Source organism: Phyllostomus discolor, chromosome 12 (genome assembly GCF_004126475.2).
Source record: "Phyllostomus discolor isolate MPI-MPIP mPhyDis1 chromosome 12, mPhyDis1.pri.v3, whole genome shotgun sequence".
NCBI classification, from domain to species: Eukaryota; Metazoa; Chordata; class Mammalia; order Chiroptera; family Phyllostomidae; genus Phyllostomus; species Phyllostomus discolor.
Genome location: NC_040914.2, coordinates 43,225,853 through 43,244,606, shown reverse-complemented (window position 1 = coordinate 43,244,606; position 18,754 = coordinate 43,225,853). Strand labels below are relative to the sequence as shown.

General features: G+C 58.2%; 1 protein-coding gene across 4 annotated transcripts; it reads left to right on the top strand.

The window, feature by feature from the left end:
- The first annotated feature begins 1,841 nt into the window (after positions 1 to 1,841).
- On the top strand, positions 1,842 to 18,406 carry PRC1 (protein regulator of cytokinesis 1). 4 transcript variants are annotated; one of them, XM_028502209.2, is made up of 15 exons: positions 1,842 to 1,989; positions 4,163 to 4,295; positions 4,507 to 4,629; positions 6,017 to 6,250; positions 6,327 to 6,497; positions 6,974 to 7,123; positions 7,640 to 7,787; positions 9,006 to 9,142; positions 11,190 to 11,285; positions 12,728 to 12,874; positions 13,012 to 13,122; positions 14,684 to 14,794; positions 15,405 to 15,581; positions 15,894 to 15,935; positions 17,376 to 17,873. In XM_028502209.2, the coding sequence occupies exons 1-15, from the start codon at positions 1,979 to 1,981 to the stop codon at positions 17,445 to 17,447; spliced, it is 1,863 nt and encodes a 620-aa protein (XP_028358010.1). In that variant the 5' UTR covers positions 1,842 to 1,978; the 3' UTR covers positions 17,448 to 17,873. The 4 variants fall into 4 exon arrangements, with proteins under 4 accessions (XP_028358010.1, XP_035868233.1, XP_028358012.1 ...); XM_036012340.1 differs by having other exon boundaries at positions 1,843 to 1,989; positions 15,405 to 15,504; XM_028502211.1 differs by lacking the exon at positions 15,894 to 15,935 and having other exon boundaries at positions 1,879 to 1,989; positions 15,405 to 15,504; positions 17,376 to 18,406.
- The last annotated feature ends 348 nt before the right edge of the window (positions 18,407 to 18,754 follow it).

The window sequence follows — 18,754 nt, the reverse complement described above, 5'->3', positions numbered from 1 at the left end:
AAACCTCTCAAGTTAACCAACAAAGAGTGCCACAAGACTTCCAAGTAGTGCCTGAGGGCCACCGTACTAGTGGGCGAACGTTCGGCACCCTGCTGACAAGTTAAAGGATGTTGGCAGTGCCATCTGGCCTTGAACGAGAACCAAACAAGTGTCCTTTACTTTTCCTTCGTGGAAAAGGCAAAGGAGAGAATCTCCAGAGGTAACAGTTGGCCGGCACCCGTGGGGAGAATGTGCGGTTTCAGCTGTAACCCAGCAAGTGCCACTCACAGAAGGAGGTGCCACGTTCTGCCTGAGAAGCTCACAGAAAACAGCACCCCCCCCCCCCGTCCCCCCGGGGGTCTTGTTCTATAGTTTGCCTGCCACCGGCAGGAATGGTGGCCTTCAGTGCCAGAGTTTGGTAGAAAGGAAAGGAATTATTTACCTAAACGTTATACAGGTTTAGAATAATAGCGGAATTCTGCTGTTAAATCTCACTCTCTCTAGAAACATACTCCCAGGAAACACAGTCCTGCCCTTGCCCTTTGTCGGCTTGGCCAGTCTCAGCACGACAGCCAGAAAGACTGTCCAGAAGGAAAAAAACAAAGTCTGTAGCTCACTGCTTCCAGGTCCTCCCAGTAACCTGTGCTCGCCCCAGCAGGCCTCCCGCGGTTCCCAGCACCATCAGCTGTGTCCTGTGTTTGCAATCTCCAGTTCTTAATCCAAAACCACGTGGCACCTCCTCATGGCACACGAGTGTCCTTTCACCCCTTTTCTCCCTGAGTGGACCCACCAGGTCCTGCACTGTCTCTGTCCCACTTGGCGGCCCACCTTTTTGTTTAAATCCCAGTCTGGAACCTCCAGTGTTACCCCATTTCTCACTCCTCCCACAATTGGCTACACCTGCTCGCACTCCTGTATTTTTCTGTCTTCCTTGGCCGCCAAGGTGGACCATGCAGGCTCAACAAACCGTCTCCAAGCTCTAGCGCTGTGACCCTGGGAGCTGCCTCCCAGACATCAAAGGGCAAAGCCACGCCCATCTAACGGGGCTCTGTGCAGGCACAGGTGTTAATATTAAAACTCTGGCCGAGGTACTGCATTACAAAACTAGCAAAGAGGTTTAAAAGGACAGTAGTAGAGCTGCTAAGGGTAACTGCACCATACTCTGCTGGTGTGGCTTCCTTGGTGAGGAGGGCAAATTAATAAACCTCTCTGGAAAGGGAGCGCTCAGTAGTTAAACTTACAGCGATCAACCTACAAAATTGCACGATGCAAAGATTCGTGTCTGAAGACATTTATGTGCAAAAATTACAATCTAAGTATCCATCATTAGCAAAATAGTTGAGTTATCAGATACCCACAAGCCAGGCTATTATGCAACTTATTAGGCTATCATCGCTGAAAAAAACCTGATTTATAATCATTCGGAATATAGCATATGTTCAGCAAGAGGTACAAAACTGTCAATTTTGAGTTTTAAAATGTTCGTAACAATTATATAAACCTGAGGAATTTTAAAGAAAACCACGACCTGAGAGGTCCGGCTTACTGCGCTCTTCGCCCCTTCCTGGCTAGGAATCCGAACAACTCCGGGAGGCGGCGGGGCGGGGGCTCCTGCCAGGGGCGGGCTCGCGCGGCGGAGAGCGACGTCAGCGTCGGAGCGGGGACAGCCCGTCGCACCAGGGCGTGGATCAGCGCATGCGCCCGCGCTGGAGCAGCGGGCGACGGAACCTGGAGTTGCCCGCAGCGGAGGCCGGGCTCTGCGCTCGCCCACGCCCAGGGGGCGGGGCGGGGGCGGGGCGAGGGCGGGCTCGCGAGAGCGACGGGACGGCGAGCCAATCGCAGGGCCGCTCTTCCTCCCGGCTTGGTTTGAAATCCCTGGCCGCCCAACGGCTCACGCGGCGGCAATCCCGTGCGAGCCGTCCTGGTCGTCGGTTGCTGCGCTCGGTGCTGTGTGGAGCAGGTCCCGGACTTCCACGTCCGGTCCCCGGGGGCGTTCGCCATGAGGAGAAGGTGCGGGCTGCGGGGCAGTGCAGGGGTGCGGGAGGGAGCGACGCCCGGCCCGGGTGCCGGGCCGGTTCCGGCTTCGGGAGGAGCCCCCCTCGGCCCGAGGCTGGGGTGTCACCTCAGCCCGCGCCCGAGTGAGCCCCGGGCGCGACCGGGCAGGGCAGGCGGCGGTGAGCGGCCGCACGGGTCGCGGGCCCCGGCGGGGCGGAGGCCAGGCGGGACGCGCAGCTTCCCGGCGACCTCGGGTCCCCCGGACCCTGAGGCCGGGGTGGGGCGGCGCGCAGGTGGCGGGCGGGGTCCTCGGGGGTCCGGCGGGCCGCGCCGGCGCACTGCGAGCCGCGTGCCGCTCTCCGAGCCCTGAAGCTTGGGGTCTGCGAGTCTCGTGTGTCTTTGGCGCTGTCTCCAGGCCGCTGGGCTGCCGTGTTAAAACTTAACGGAATTGCAGGGAGCGAGCTCGGCTCCCGCGCCAGCCACGCGACTCCGTTTAGGGGCTTCTTGCTCGGTCGCGTTCACCGCTCGGCCTGCGCCGCCGCGGGGGGCAGTGCCCGACTCGACTCGAGTGGCGGCCGGTCTCGTCGCGCTGCCGCTTGCTCGGCCTTGTGACGGGGGCAGGATGCCGGGGGAGCGTTTTCTCACCTGTGGAGTGGAAAGTACGCAAGGCAGTCCGGGATCGAGGGCGACGGGCCCCTCCGAGTGGGACTGGGAGCCCGGGCGCGGCCGGCGCTGGCGCGGCTCCAAGGCCCCGCCGCTCCCAGCGCCGCGGGCCCCGCGGGCCGGGTGGGGGCCGGTCTTCCTTTGGGCTCGTTCCCAGCGACTCCTCCTCCTCCTCCTCGCGTGCACTCACCCTCTGGCTCTCCCGGGCACGGCTGACGTCCCCCTTCGCCGCACCACGCCCCTCCCGCGTCCCCACTCCGTCAGGAGCAGGGACACTGCCGGCGGGACTCCTGGCGTGGGTGGGGGTCCCCTCCTCTCCGGTCTTTTCTCTGTCTTCCCACGGAGGGGCCTGGGAGAGCCCCACCGCACCTGGACTTGCCCACTGCACTGTGCTGGCGGCGCAGCAGGTGTGTGGACAGTGGCCCGGGCTGCTCGGCCCCACGAGACCTCGAACAACCTGTGTCCAACCAGGGGCAGGAGGGGTTTGGCCCCCTACCCCACCTGCTTCCACTCCAGGCCTCAGTTGCCCCTGTCCTCACCTGTGGCACCGCTGACAAGGAAGGAGTCTTGCCCACTCCCAGCCCTGCTCCGCCCCATGAAGCTGTGGGGTCCTGTGCAAATCTCCGTCCTTTCCCGTTTGGAATCACAGGGGCTCATACTTGGAATTACAACCTCCCCCTGCCCACTGCCCCTTTTTAAGGCTACCTTTTATAACGGGCTACATTCCAGCCGGTGCATAAAGGGCGTTCGTGACTGGGGAAGGCCTGCAGCTGGGTTGGAATGTCGGTCTCCAGGACAGTTTCCTCCTGTGGAATCCCATGGGGGGATCAGTATATTCTCCGTGGGCCCAGTATCTGCATTATTTAGTTCTAAGTACATTCCACCCTTCTGGGAAAAGCATACGTGGGCATCCTTGGTTTCGAGAAGATCTTGTCCTATCAGGCGAATTGGGGCAGATTTGACGAGTGAAAATATATATTGCTCCATAACGTTCCCTGGCTGGAAGGGAACAGGTTCTGCTTTAAAAATGGGCATTGGTTGGTGAGCTGTCCCCACTGTTTGTACAGAAGTTCTACTCCGCGGGGGAGGGCGACTTACCTGGGCAGGGTGAGGAGCAGACAAGTGGCCCCAGTGTCCACAAGGGCCCAGTCGTGTACCCTTTCGTGGTGGTTCAGTCCCTCCTGCAGCATCGGTGCGGAGAAGGGGACAGGACCTCTCCCCGCCCTGTGAACAACCCCGGCCTGCTCTGGGGGCGTTTGTTTTTCCAAATCCTGTTAGTTTTCCACCGGCCTGCTGAAGGGGTCCTGCTTTCTACAATAAAAGCAGAGTCCTCTGGGAGAGTTTTCCCAGCAAACATTTTAGTAATTCCCTTGCTTTGCTCCCAGAAACCAGAAGGCACACTCATTGGAACAGGTCGGAATAGCCAAGCTCATACGTTCCAACAGTGACCTTAGTTCCTGCAAATACTTCGTGCAGTGTGTCGGAGGCAGGGGCTCACGCAGCGGCTTTCTCTCCCGCTCCCCAGTGAGGTGCTCGCGGAGGAGTCCATCCTGTGTCTGCAGAAAGCCCTGGTGAGCCTTCGGGAGATATGGGAAGTCATTGGGATTCCCGAGGACCAGCGGCTGCAAAGAACGGAGGTTGTGAAGAAGCACATCAAGGTGAGTGCGGCGCGGGTGTCTTTGCGGTGGGGCGCGGGTGGCCTGGGTGGGGCCTTCGTGTCCCGTCTGAGGCAGCATGTCAGAGTGCCACCGAGGTAGCACGGGCTCTTCCTGGCTTCTACGTCCTTACTCACAAACTGGACGTTGTTAGGGTTTGGGTTTTTTCCCTCACTGGCCCCAGACTTCTACGGGACTGACTTCTCTGCTGTAGGACCTCCTGGACATGATGATCGCCGAAGAGGAGAGCCTGAAGGAAAGGCTCATCAAGAGCATCGCCAACTGTCAGAAAGAGCTGGCCACCCTGTGCAGGGAGCTGTGCGTTGAGCCGTTTCAGGTACACAGGAGGGTGCTGGGCTCCTGCTCGGGTCTGAGGTTCAGGGAGGGCCTTTGCTTTGGGGTTGCGCAGAAGGTGTCTGTGTTGGGGTGCTGCTGGGTGCGAGAAGTGGGGGCCGTGCAGCCCAGTCCTCCGGTCCCAGGAGCTTCCCCCCGTGTGAAGAGCCGCCCTGCTGAGCGGTGGGGCGGCCGGTGGGTGCTGCCACGCTGTGGTCTGGAACACACTTCCTCTAGCTGTCAGTCTGTGGGGCACAAAAATGCTTTTTTAGCTCGGAGGGAAGTTAGGCATAGATGATACTGTGCCATCTTTTTCTCTGAAAGGAAATGAAAACAACTACTTAGGAAGCTGAAGTGTCTAGTGATATAAGGGAAAGTTACCCCAAACCCTGCTTTTCTGGGTTTCTTCTTATCCAAAAGCCACACCCCAGTGAGCCAGCCAGAGTTGCCACTTGAGAAGAAATGTCTCCAAAGCTGGGGCGTCAGGAGAGCACAGCCAGGTCCGCAGCGCAGAGCAGCTGCCATGCTGTGCGCCGGCACGGGTCGGGCCGGACTGGACCGGAGTGAGGCCGCCAGCAAGCAGGGAACCAGCAGGGACAGATGGGGCCCCAGACACCCCTGGTTATAGCCTGCAGAAATGATGTTGGGCTCATAAAAGTGAAGACCTCTGGGGAGCTTGTGAGGGTGATGGAAACAGTTGTGAGTACAGGGACAGGGCAGGCCGCTACGGCCTCCGTGGTCCCCGGGAGTTCTCAGGCCCCTCTCCCAGTCACAGGCAGAGCTCACGGCCTGCCCTCCACATGGAGCTGCCTGGGAGCGGAGACGGCCTTTACCAGGTCAAGGCTAACTCATCCGTGATGGCCAGGGGCAGTTGGGCAGACCGTACCGTCCGTGTCACTGATGATGGACAGCTTCTTTAGTCTTCTTCTTTTTTTTTTTTTTTTTGTTCACTGTGGAACAGGGTGAGAAGTTAGGCATGTGCCGGTACACCTCCCTTAAATACACGACCGTGCTTAGCTCCCCAGTGCTGAGCCCAGTGTACGGGATCGGTGACACCCCCTGTGTCAGTCAGGAGTAGTGCAAGAAGTGCTACCCTGACTGCTCCCGGTTAGGGGAAACCCTTAGGACTACCGGGGTGAGTGTCAGCTACGAGCTCAGCGCACCGGCCTGCACAGCCGGCCGCCGCCGCCTGCAGCAGGGCCCTGGCGCCTTTCCCTGGTGGGGACCTCCCTGGGGGCCCTCTTTGTGACCCGTTCTGCTGTGCAGGAGTTGGCTCGTTTGCAAGTTCAAGTAAAAGTCTGTCCTTTTAGCCCTCTTTCGTCATCTTACTCTTCCTTTGAGGAAGTCTTGGGACCCTGTAATGACGGTACGTCTCCTGTGGCCTCACACAGGAGGAAGGGGAGCCGACCATCTTGCAGCTAGAAAAGGATTTGCGGACTCAGGTGGAACTCATGCGGAAACAGAAGAAGGAGAGAAAACGGGAGCTGAAGCTGCTTCAAGAACAAGATCAAGAACTGTGTGAACTCCTCTGCGTGCCACGCTACGACATCGACGGGGAAGCGGTCCCCAGCATCGAGGAGCTGAACCAGTTCAGGCAGCACGTGGCCGCCCTGAGGGAGACGAAGGTACGCTGCCCGCCCCGCCCGTCCGCAGGCCGGGTTGGCTTCCCCGGGCGGACCCTGCAGCCGTTTCCTTCCACAGGCCTCTCGGCACGAGGAGTTCGTGGCCCTGAAGAGGCAGATCATACTGTGTATGGAGGAGCTGGACCACACCCCGGACACGAGCTTCGAACGGGACGTGGTGTGTGAGGACGAAGATGCCTTTTGTCTGTCTCTGGAGAACATCACAACGCTGCAGAAGCTGCTGCAGCAGGTGATGTCTGCTCAGAGTGTGGCCTGGGCCCCGTCTCCACGGGGCGCAGCGGGTTGAGAGCAGGGACGGTTTCCCCCGTAGTCTTACCTGGGAGCCAGTGCCCCGGTAGGTGCAGAGACTGAGGGAGGATAGTGATGGTATTACGAGATAAACACCCTGATTTTTTTACACAAAAAAACTTAATTTATGTGTAGCACTAAGAATATGAAACCGACATTATTGATGAAATAGTTGAATTGAAAAAAAAACTTTTAGTTCAGAATTTGAGTTGAAATTCCCGGGGCCTGAGACCAGCACAGTGACAGCCTGACAGCCCGTGCTCAGCAGTCACGAAAACGCCTCGGCCCGGTCTTGGGTCTTGTGAACGTGCCGGCCCTGCGCGGTGGCCAAGGAGCTCTCGGGCTGGGGGGAGGGCAGAGGGCGAGCCTCCGAGCTGCCGCCTTTGCCGTCAGTGCCCCTCTCCTTCCCCGCCGCAGCTGGACATGCGGAAGTCCCAGAACGAGGCGGCGTGCGAGGGGCTGCGCGCCCAGATCCAGGAGCTCTGGGACCGGCTGCAGACACCAGCAGAGGAGAGAGAAGCTCTGGCCGTGGTTATGACTGGGTCGAAGGCCAAGGTCAAGAAAGCGGTAGGAGACCCAAAGGATGTGGAGTCAGCAGTCTCTACCGGCACTTTTGTGGTGCTCTCACGTCTTCGCCAATGTCTTCCTCAAGCCTGTTTGAGAGCAAGCCCCTCACCTCTTCTCCTTTGTGTCCGCTTGTTAGGTTTCCGCCTCCTACAATAGCATTGCTATACAGAATGTCGACTGAGCTCTGTGGTTTTGTGCTGTGATTTTGTTAAAAAGGGAAAGTTTTGCCCTGACTGGGGTGTGGTTCCGTGGATTGAGTGCTGGTCTGAGAACACAAAGGTTACAGGCTCCATTCCCAGTCAGGGCACACACCTGGGTTTCGAGCCAGGTGCCCAGGAGAGGGTGTACAGGAGCATGTGATCAATGTGTTGTTCACACATCAGTGGTTCTCCCTCCGCCCCTCCCTGTCCCTCTCTCTAAAAAAAGTAAAATCTTCTAAGGGGGGGGTAGTTTTTGCAAAGCACCGTGAAAGTAACATATAACAAGCTCCTTGAACAGCAGATACTGTGTTTTCAGCTGCAGTCAGAAGTGGATCGCCTGGAAGAACTGAAAAGGCAGAACATGAAGACAGTGATCGAGGCGATCCGGGCGGAGCTGGCGAAGTACTGGGACCAGTGTTTCTACAGCCAGGAGCAGAGACGGGCCTTCGCCGCTTACTCTGACGGTCGGTGCGGAAGCGGCGGGCTTTACGTGGCGCCCCCTTGTAAAGACGCAGACTTGCGCCAGGAGGCCCTTCCTGGGCTGAACAGATATAGCCGCTTTTTAAACAAAACAAAACATTTTATTTATTTCTTTTTAGACCGGGGAAGGGAGGGAGAAAGGGAGAGAGAGAAGCATCACTGTGTGGTTGCCTCTCACATGGCCCCTACTGGGGACCTGGCCCACAACCCAGGCACGTGCCCTGACTGGGAACCGAACCAGTGACCCTTTGGTTCTCAGGCCGGCACTCAGTCCACTGAGCCACACCAGCCAGGGCATAACTACTGTCTTAAGCCACTGGGCCTGCATTGCCGTTCCTGTGTAAATGGGCACTTGCAAATGCTGCTGGGAACTAAGGGGTGTCTTGATTCCTGAAGCAGTGTACCGCTCTAGCCTGGGGATGTGAAGCCCAGGTTCATCAGGTGCTGCTCCCTCTCTGCCAGGCGCAGTGTCAAACTCTCAACAGCATTATCTCCGTCTCCGTGTCTGGAGACACACACACAGGTGCATCCACGTTGAGCAGCTCGAACCAAAGGCACAGCAGGAAAAGGGCAGGGCTCACCTTTCTGTTCACGTAACCCCAGACCCCACAGAATTCTAGTCCGACCTGAACTGAACACACAGACGAGGCTGTCTGCTGAACCCCACGTTGGGGTGTTTTCTGTAGCTCGGCCCTCGGCTGGGCAGGGTGGGAAGGAGGGATACGAGAGGAACCTAAGACGAGGGAGAGAGGATGCAGGTTTGGAAGCCTTAGGCCCCACCCCCCACCCCCGTGCTCGCTCACTCACCTGTGCCGCTCTCACTGCAGTGCAGAGTGAGCCTCAGAGTGAGCTTAGGGGATGAAGGGTCAGTATTGTACGTTAAGGCACGAAACACTAGAGGAGTTTTTTTTTTTTTTTTTTTTAATGAAATGTTACATTTTCTTTTTTTTATAAATTTTTTTTTCTCAAAGATTTTATTTATTTTTAGGGAGGGAAGGGAGGGGGGCCACCTGGGGGAGAGGGAGAGAGAGAGAGAGAAACATGAATGTGCGGTTGCTGGGGGTTATGGCCTGCAACCCAGGAATGTACCCTGGCTGGGAATCAAACCTGGGACACTTTGGTTCCCAGTCCGCGCTCAATCCACTGAGCTACGCCAGCCAGGGCTAGGAGTTTTTAAGAATGACTGGGCCTGTGTCTTGCAGAAGAGTACACAGAAACCCTGCTCCAGCTCCACGACGCTGAGATTGTGCGGGTAAAAAGCTACTATGAGTTCCACAAAGAGCTCTTCGAAGGTGTGCGGAAGTGGGAAGAGAGCTGGAGGCTCTTCTTGGACTTTGAGGTACGGCCCTGCTTTGCCTGTCCCTCTTGAGCGGTCCGCGAAGCGTTGAGGAAGCACGTCCTGGGTAGAGCCAGAGTCTCTGTCCCCTGCTCTTTGCTGGATCTCTGACACCCTGTCTTCCTCGGTGGGTCTCTGATCACTGCCGACCCGGCTGTGTGTGCGAGGCGTGGGCGCAGGAGCGTGGAGGAGAGAGGCCCACACAGACAGCTGCAGTGAGCGAGGTGTGTCCGGCCCAGGGCAGTGCGGCGCAGGTGTGGCCGCCCCCCAGTCGGGGGGGCCCAGACTTGTCCAGCTCACGGCTGCCCCACCTTGCAGGAGTGGGCCTTGTCCTCAGGGCCAGGGTGGCCCAAGAGCTCGCCGCATAGTGTTGCAGGCAGCACAGTGGAGGAAGGGACACAGAGGCCCTGTCCCTGCAGCCCCCCGAGGCCCTTCCCAGGCTGTCGCCCCCGCACCTCTGCTCCTGTGCCACCCGGGCCACCGGTAGGGCTTGGGGCATGGCTGCCGCAGAAGAACTCGGGCTGTGTCGGGGAGGAGGGGGAGGAGGGTGGGTGCTGGGCCAGGCAGCTAACATCCTCTGCCATTGCAGCTTTTGCTGCTTTCTTAATGTGCCTAAGTGCTGGGCCACCTTTGCTTACTGAATCCCTTTTCTTCTGGTCCACACAGCACAGGCAGGTTCCCCCAGAGCATTGTGGCGCCTGGGGCTGGGAGAGGCCTCGCAGACACAGAACTGAAGCCACTGGGTCTCAGGGTCGGGCTGGCCCTGTTACAGCCCGAAGGGTCCTTCAGGGAATCCCGGGTTCAGTTCCTCCAGAGTACAGGTGGGAAACTAGGACTCAGAAGTAGAGCGAACCGTGTGAGACCAGACGGCTGTGTAAGAGCAGGTGCCCCATCCTCAGTCACTCCCCACTCCCGCCTGGAAGCCAGGAGGGGCAGGTGCCACTAAAGGGCCGAGTACGCGACCCTCGTTGGCGCGCCTGTGGCTAAGGAAGGGGGCAGAGCAGACGAACCGCCGCCCACCGCAGTCCTGTTCACGGGCCCCGGGCAGCCTAGCAGGCTGGGAGGGCAGTGGAAGTTCTTTACAGGCTTTGCCCCCAAATTGTCAGGATTTGTTTTGTATTTTTCTGACTATCTGCCCCTAATTTTAAGTGTCTACACCTAATTTATTATAAATTACATGCACATATTACTGCTGTCATATACTATATACATGATAGAACAACAAAAAATGTAAGTTAAAAAGAAGAGATGCGGTTACATGGAGCAGACTGACAGCTGTCAGAGGGGAGGCGGGCGGGGGTGCTGGATGGAGGAAGTGGGAGGGGCCGGCCAGAAAACACACACGCAGGGCCACAGACACAGGCCACGCTACGGGGGGGCCCGAGGGAAGGAGGGGTGGGGGGTGGGAGAAGGGGGGCAAACAAAGGGTGGAGGATTGAGACGTCTGTAGTTGTGCCAATAATAAAAGTAAAGGGAAAAAAAGAAAAGTTAAAAAGAAGACACCTAACATACTATGTTTTTCACTTGTCCACTGTGAGAGGGTTCATTCAATGAAAACCGGATGACCTATGACTTTCAGCCTGGCACGTTTCAGCTGCGCTGTCCCAATGGGCCGGGAGTGAGGGGGCAAGCAGGGGTGCCCCCCAGACTCCAAGCGCAGCCTTCCCCTCGTCCCTGCACGTCGCTCACTTCCTGTAGGTGACGGTTCAGATCTTTTGACTTGCAGACCAAGGAAGGGAACCAGTGACACTGTGTTAAATATTTTTTAAAAGATTTTTTTTTTTTAAGAGGAGAAAGGAAGAGAAACATCAATGTGTGGTTGCTTCTCACATGGCCCCCATTGGGGACCTGGCCTGCAACCCAGGCATGTGCCCTGACTGGGAATCAAACCGGCGACCCTTTGGTTCGCAGCCTGCGCTTAATCCACTGACCTACACCAGCCAGGCATGTGCTAAATATTGAGACCTGTCGTCCTTTCTGGCAACAAAGGGAACACTGTGCTCACACCCAGCGCCCCGGGGCCCGGTCTGATTACAGTGCATTTTCACAGAGAAAAGCGTCAGATCCAAGTCGGTTCACAAACCGAGGAGGAAATCTTCTGAAGGAGGAAAAGCAACGGGCCAGGCTCCAAAAAACACTCTCTAAGGTAATACTGCTCTTAAGAAGAGTCTTGGTGCTCGGCTACCAAATACTTCACTTTTGTGTGTTTGCTTTGAGTCGTTTGCCCAGACTGTCTTCTCTTCCAAAGGTTAGGCAAGGATGATAAGGAATAGTGGGCCTTCCCAGCATAAGCAACTGAATGTCAAGGTGCATTCGTTTCCAAGGGCAGCCACACGTGCCCCAGACGGGACGGCCTAAAGCACAGACACTCCAGGCCTCAGAATTCTGGCAGCTGGAAGTCCGCTCGCTTCTGGGGCCTGTGGGCGGCTGTCTTCTCCGTGTGTCTCCACGTGGCCTTCCCTCTGTGTGTCTGTGGCCACGTTGTCTCTCCTCACGAAGCTCCCCCCGCCCCGTTGCTTCAGGACCCACCCTGTGAGCCTCACTCTAACTGAGCTGCCCACTCACTTCCCGAGAACGGAGCTCAGGACCTCAGCATGTGAGCGGGCAGCTGGGGAGGTGCGGGGCACCATTCACTCGAAAACACAAGGCAAGCTGTTTAGCAGGTTCTGTGGGCTGAAGTGCTTTTCTCTCTGGATTTTCTTAATCCCGCCTTGAAGATGTGTTGATTTCAGAGAGGAAGGGGGAGAGAAACCTCCGCCAGTGGCCTCCCATATATGCCCATACTGTGGACTGAACCCACAGCACAGGTTGTGCCCTGACAGGGATCGAACCTGCAGCCTTCTGGTGGGTGGGACGATGCTCCAACCAGTGAAGCCACCTGGCCAGGGCCAGTACTATTTTCTTTCTTTTTTTTTTTTTATTTTATTTTCATCATTGTTCAAATACAGTTTTCTCCTTTTTTATTTTCTATGTTAATAATAATAGCATTTATTGAGCTAACAGCCAGAAACTTTTTTTTAAGATTTTTAGAGAGAGGGCAAGGAGAAAAAGAGGGAGACAAATAACAGTGTGTGGTTGCCTTTCACATGCCCCCCACTGGGGGCCTGGCCCACGACCCAGGCATGTGCCCTGACTGGGAATTGAACCCGCAACCCTCTGGTTTGCAGCCCGCGCTCAATCCACTGAGCTACACCAGCCAGGGCCAGCCAGAAACCATTTGCAAGTGCTTTCTATTCGTACAGTTGAGGAAACTGAGGCACTGAGAACTTAAGTAGCTTGCCCACCTTCTCCCCACTAGTAGGCAGGCTCCGGGCGGGAGCCTATCCGGTGCCGCCCTGGTGCACGGCGCTTCTGGAAGGCTCCCGCTCTGAGACCGCGGTGGCCACGCTGGTCCTCGCCCTCCCCGCCTTCACGTGCACTGTGAACGCCCCACCCCTCATCCTTGACTTCCTGCTACTGTGGCCTTTCCCCAGGGGGTGCGGCCTAGTGATGCCCTGGGAGGGAGCACCGTTCTGGGCGGGGAGCATTTCCTTTGGGCTTCACACCAAAGGTGTGAGGTAAGTAGCGTCTTCTCGTGCCTGGTCGCAGCTGGAAGAGGAACTGAAGGCCCAGATTGAAGCGTGGGAACAGGAGCATTCCGAGGCATTTGTGGTGAATGGACAGAGATTCATGGAGTACGTGGCCGAGCAGTGGGAGATGTTCCGCCTAGAGAAAGAGCGCGCCAAGCAGGAAAGGGTGAGCGGGCGGTCCCGTGGGCAGCCCAGACTCCGCCGGTGCCCCTGGGGTGGCCTTGGCGCCAGGCTCCTGCCCCCACCCCCGTCCCAGAGGTTCCCCCTTCCCGGCTGCTCAGTGCCGCTCTGACCCCCACACAGCAACTGAAGAACAAGAAGCAGACGGAGATGGAGATGCTGTACGGCAGTGCGCCCCGGACGCCCGGCAAGCGGCGCGGGCTGCCGCCCTCCACACCCGGGAAGGTGCGCAAGGTGAGCGAGAGGCTCCGGGCCTCTCCCGATGGGCCGGGGTGGGGGGGGGGCCCAGGCTCTCGGCCGACTCTGGTCTTCCGCCTGCGGAGACGGGGACGGGGGTTCTAGACTTCCAGGGGAATCCGTGGGAACATGGAGCATCATTTTCCTTCTTCCTCTACTTACTCTTTGTAACAGGTGAAACACTGAAAAATCATCTGTACCATAACGCAAGAGAAACACTGAGGGTATTTGGTGTTTTCCTGGTTTTTTTAAGCTTATGGATTCAATTTCTTTAAAAAAATTTTTTTTTTAAATTTACTTGTTTTCAGAGCGAGGGGAAGGGAGGGGGAGAGGAAGAGAACCACTGATGTGTGAGAGACACATCCGTCGGGTGCCCCCCAGGGGCCCGGCCGGCCCGGCCGGGCCCGCAGCCACACCGAGACCCATCTGCGCTTCCGGGGGCGGCGCCGACACGCGGCACTTCCCCCCGCGCTGCACCTCTGCTCCTCGGCTGGGTCTGCAGTAGCGTCCCGTGGTCTCTGTGCGTTGCTCTGGTCACACGTGAAGCGAGCATGTGCGTGTTTCTCACACGGGTCACAGGAGTCCCTTACATTCCGGATGCTTTCCCGGTCACTGGTGTCCGGGGCAGCCCGTCGTCGTCGTCTCTCCTTGGGGCTTCGATGACGGACAGGGAGGTCCTCCCTGTCACGCGGGGGGAGTGCTCCGGCCGCTTTCCTCCTGGCTGGTCCCCCTGGGCTCTGTGGGCGGTCCGGTCCGTCTGTGGCCTGAGGCTGCACGGATGTTCTCCCCGTGCTGGGCTTCCCAGTCTCTGTGTTTCATTCGGACGGTGTTGCTGTCCCCTGTGAGGTTTCCAGTCCACCTGGAGTTTTTAGTGTAAACAAATGTTCACAGTCTATTGACACCTGGTAAGTGTGTAAAGTGCACACCAAACATGTCGCACATGTGTGCGCCTTGACGCTGCCAGCGGTGCAGACCGTGAGCCACCCACTGCCCCAGCGCCCCTCCCCCCGCTCCGGGCCAGCACAGACCGCTGTCACTGTCGAGTAGGCGGCCGTTCCTAGCATTTTACATACACACTCACACAGGACGGCCTTTCCACGGGGCACAACTCCTGAGCGGCTCCGCGCGTTGGTCCGTGTGTCGGCAGGTCACTGCTTCCTACTTCTGAGCAGCATGGCGTTGTGAGACGCCACCGTTTGCCCAGCCATCTGCCCGGCGGTGTGTTACTGTGGCTGGGCCTGGTGTGGGGCGGTTACAGACGCAGCTGCTGTACACACGTGTGTACACATATGTCTTTCCGTGCAGCCGTGCACTCGTGCCTCCTGGGAGAGCTATGGCGGCTCCTGGGCTGGGTGTCTCCCCAGCGCTGGGGACAGAACGGTCCCGCCATTCTGTAGCTCTGTGTGCCGGGCGTGAACGGGCGTCGGGCCCTTCTGCCGGGCCTCCTCACAGCTCTTCACGTGAATGTGTCTTCCGCCGACTGCTCCCCACACCGTGTCCTGGCGTGCGGGGACGGGCTGCTGGGTGTGTCTCCTGAACGGGGCTCTGTTCTCCTCAGCTGAACACCACCGTCATGTCCAATGCCACGGCCAACAGCAGCATCCGACCTGCCTTTGGGGGGACGGTCTACCACTCTCCGGTGTCTCGGCTTCCACCTTCCGGCAGCAAGGTCAGTGAGCCCCGCGCGCAGGCACGTCCCCGGCACCGCCCTGCTGCTCCCAGTCCCCGAGAGCCCTGGGTTCAGTTACCACCGAGACGCCGAGAGATGGCAGATGGAAGCTGGTTCATCCAAACAACCCAGTGGCAGAGAGAGAGACGGAGGTGGTCACGCCGAGCCCCACTGGTGTCGTAGGGAAGCCCTGGGATGGGACTGGGCAGCGGAAGAGGAGGGGCTGGTCCCCGGGGCCCAGTCCAGAGCCAGGGCTTCAGCTGCTGCTGCTGCGTAGGGCCCCGCACGGGCCCCGGTCCCGGCGTGCATCACCAGACAGGCGCTCACGTAAGGAGACCGGACCGGTGGGCAGTCTGCGTTACGTGTGTTCAGTTGTCCAAGCATTTTCCAGATGACGAAATTCAAGATCAGTGCTCTACGAATCATTGTTATGTTTTCTTTTCGCATCAGAAGTGCTACGTAGGGTTAGAGGCACACGAGTAACGGTTAGAGGCACACGAGTAGTGGTTAGAGGCACACGAGTAGTGGTTAGGGGCACACGAGCAACGGTGAGCCGGTGTCGCTGTGTGCGGTCGGTCATCACAACGCGTCGGCCCGTCTGTCCCTGCAGCCCGCGCTCACTTCCACCTGCTCGGGGAAGAAGAAAATGCGTGCCGCCCTCCGTGGAGCCGACAAGGAGAACCTGGAGCTCAACGGCAGCTTGCTGAGCGGTGGGTACCCCAGCTCGGCCCCCCTCCAGCGCAACTTCAGCATTAACTCTGTTGCCAGCACCTATTCTGAGTTTGCGGTAATTGACCTTTTCTGACATCTGCCAGTCTCTGGGGAGCACACAGTGGGGCAGCGGGTGTCGGCCCGGGGGCGCCCAGGCGCTCGGCACACGGTTTCGGGGCCGAGAATCCCTTTCCTGCCTTCACCACGGCGTGGGGCAGGGCGGGGAGGGTCCATGGGCGTGCGGAGCAGGGCAGCTGGCGGCAGCACTGGACGGGAGGCTGGACCCCCGCTGAAGCGATACCAGCCCCTGGCTGCGGGAGGCGAGCCTTCTCCTCACTGCCCTGTGCTCTCGGTGTTCTTGGTAATTGTCTCAATTCTCTGTTCTTAGAAGGACCCGTCCCCCTCTGACAGCTCCACTGCCGGGCTTCAGGTCTGTGTGGCAACCCCTGCGTGTCTCATGTCCCCTTTCCAAACCCGCCTGTCGCCTGCTGGCTTCCTTCCCACCTGGGCACAGGGCTGCACCGTCCCTCTCACGAAGGGGGCAGGGCTGCCGGGCCAGACTGGGTAAGCAGTGAACGTCTGGCTTGAGTTCCCAACATGCTCAGCTGCTGATTACCAAGAAAACGTGTTCAGACTTGAATTGGATTCTCAGCCCTACTAAGGTCAGGCAGAGTTTTTGTATAATTTTACAATAGCTCAGAACAAAACTCGCACAATCCCTGACGGTGACAGCAAAGGCCGCCGCCCCTGTGCGGGAAAGGAGAGCGCCCGTCCCCAGGGAGGGGCCCCGGCTGTGTGTGCTGCTTGTGTTGCTTCCCCGGGGCAGTGTGCCCCCCGGCCCTCGGCTGAGCGCCGCCTCCTGTCCTCTCGGAGCTCGGGCGCTCCCTCCTCGTCTTGGCCTGTTGCTGCCACTTGAGCCACCGAAGCCTGTATGAGGCTGTGGAAGAGCCTCATATACTTGCTAGAATGCTCCTCACCTCCTGGTATCCTACTCCGTGCTTACCGACACCTAACTGCTGTGCTCTTTACCTTCTGGGCGCCCTCCCCCCAGTGTCTTCCCGGTGAGGTGAGCCGCCACTGCCCGGGGGACGCTGAGGCCCAGGCCAGGGTGCGGCTCTCCTCGCCGCAGGGACGGGGCGCGGCCCCGTCGCCCCGGCTGCGGGCACTCGGAGTGCCAGCGTTAGCTTCGCGGCGGGGCACTTCTCCCACCCCACGAGTGGTGCGGCTCCAGCTGTGGGTGTGTGCGTGCTGCTTTGGCTGCCTGGTGGCTGCACTGAGGGTCCAGGTGTCTTTCTTCCTTTCTGTTCTTTCTTTTTCTTTTTTTTGGCTTGCTCAGTCAAGCCCCATTTCATCCACCTGGAGCTTAAACGTTACCTCCTTGCCTCCGTGATGGCACCTGAGGCAGCTCGTGGGGTTTTGGTGTCTGGGTGGCAGGCCCCACCAGGCCCCACCGAAGCCAGTGACTAACCTCTGCTAACACCTGTCCTTCCCGCGCCCGTCCGTGCAGCCCCCACCTGTCCGCGCAGTCCCCCGCCCCATGCCACGTGCTCTGGCAGCTCGCTCGCCAGCAGGTGCGGGGCCTCGGCCCCAGGGACTGGTAGATTCCTGGTCTGGCCAGGGGCTTCTCACTGTCAGGCTCTGCAGAGCGGCCTGGGCGCAGAGGGCTCGAGGGTCTGTGCACGCACTTGGCCCGTGACGAACAGGACGGCGCCCAGCCTGCCTCGCCCCCCCGTTCTGACGCGGCCCGTGCCGGGCCCCTCCGTGTCAGAGCAGCAGCCCTCAGGAGGCTGCGTGCCGACACCCACACTTATCAGGGCGGGGCGTGCGCGGGAGGGGAACAGCGCCACTGACGGTGTTTGTTTCTCAACAGCGAGAACTTTCAAAGGCCTCCAGATCTGACGCTACTTCTCGAGTCCTCAATTCCACCAACCTGCAGTCCTAAGAAGCCCCGATCAGCCCGCTGGCTGTGGCTCCTGTATCTAGACTGGACCTAGCTGTGCGGGTGGCTTCCATTTTCTCCGCCTCAGGTGTGCTTGGGGCCCGGGGTAGGCGCCATTGCCCCGGACGGCCTTTCCTACAGGCGCAAGTGCATGCTGAGCTTAGCGGTCCTTAGACACTATTTTTGGTTCAAGACACGCATTAGAAGTAAGCTCACAGCAGTGAGCGCAGATTCAGCTCACGGGCCTAACGTTCCCATCCCCCATCACTGCTCTGGCTGAAGCACGGTCGACAACACACATCTCGTGATCGCCGTCGTCGGGTGAGAAGACGATGGCCTCCGCCCGCCCCCTGGGGCTGAGGTGGGACACGCGGTGCTTTCAGCACCTGCAGCGAGCAGCTGGCACCTGTTTGGTTTGGGGACTCTCAGCAGAGGCCTGTGCACAGCACGCAGGGCAGCCTTCCTCCTGACGACAGGGTCCCTGTCGGAGTTGTGATGGCCTGGCCTGCTGCCAGAGGGTGACAGGGAGGTTGGTGGCCCCTTTGTGAACTCTGTACAGTCACTCTACATGGTGTCAACACGTGCTTGTCTGAACTCTAGTCCTTCAGTTTTCTGTGTCCAGCACCCCTGTCCCCCCCTTGCCCACCATCACCCCGAGCCCACTGTGCCTGCGTGTGGCCTCCCCCTGCATCTGGCAGCCAGGCTCAGAAGCTGCTGGGGAGACGCAGAACTTTGCACACATCTGTTGGGGGGCGTTCCCGCTGTAGCTGCCCTGCAGTCACTGGGGTCCTCCGGAAGCGCTGGTTATTCCAGCCCCGCCTGCGCTGCCGCCAGCACTACATGTTCCCGGCCACCCGGGCGGCCGTCTGCAGGCGAGGGCCCTGCTGTCTAGCCCTGTGTCCTTGCTGTCTTTTAAATCTTCTAAATATAAATATATTGTTAATAAATTAAGATTTACATATTAAAAAAAATGTGAAGTGTGTTGTCTTCAAGTTTTCCTAAGGTTTTGCTTTGGTCTGTAGAAGAGAAATTCCTGCTCGAGAGTGTAATTTCTTTTTATATTGTGTTGTGCGTGTGTAAATAAATGAAGATCACCTTTTCACAGATTAAAAAGGGTTTTGAGAGGGAAAAAAAGGCCTGATATATAAAGGGGTGAGTTAATATTAGGAAACTTGTAGTTTCATTGGTATTTGTCACGAATAGAACTAGGTTTTATAGGGTAAAACTGGCTTTTTATTTTAAAATAAAGTATAGAGTTAATATTTTTAAAAAATATACATTTAAAAAACATTTCAGTTGTATTTGACAGT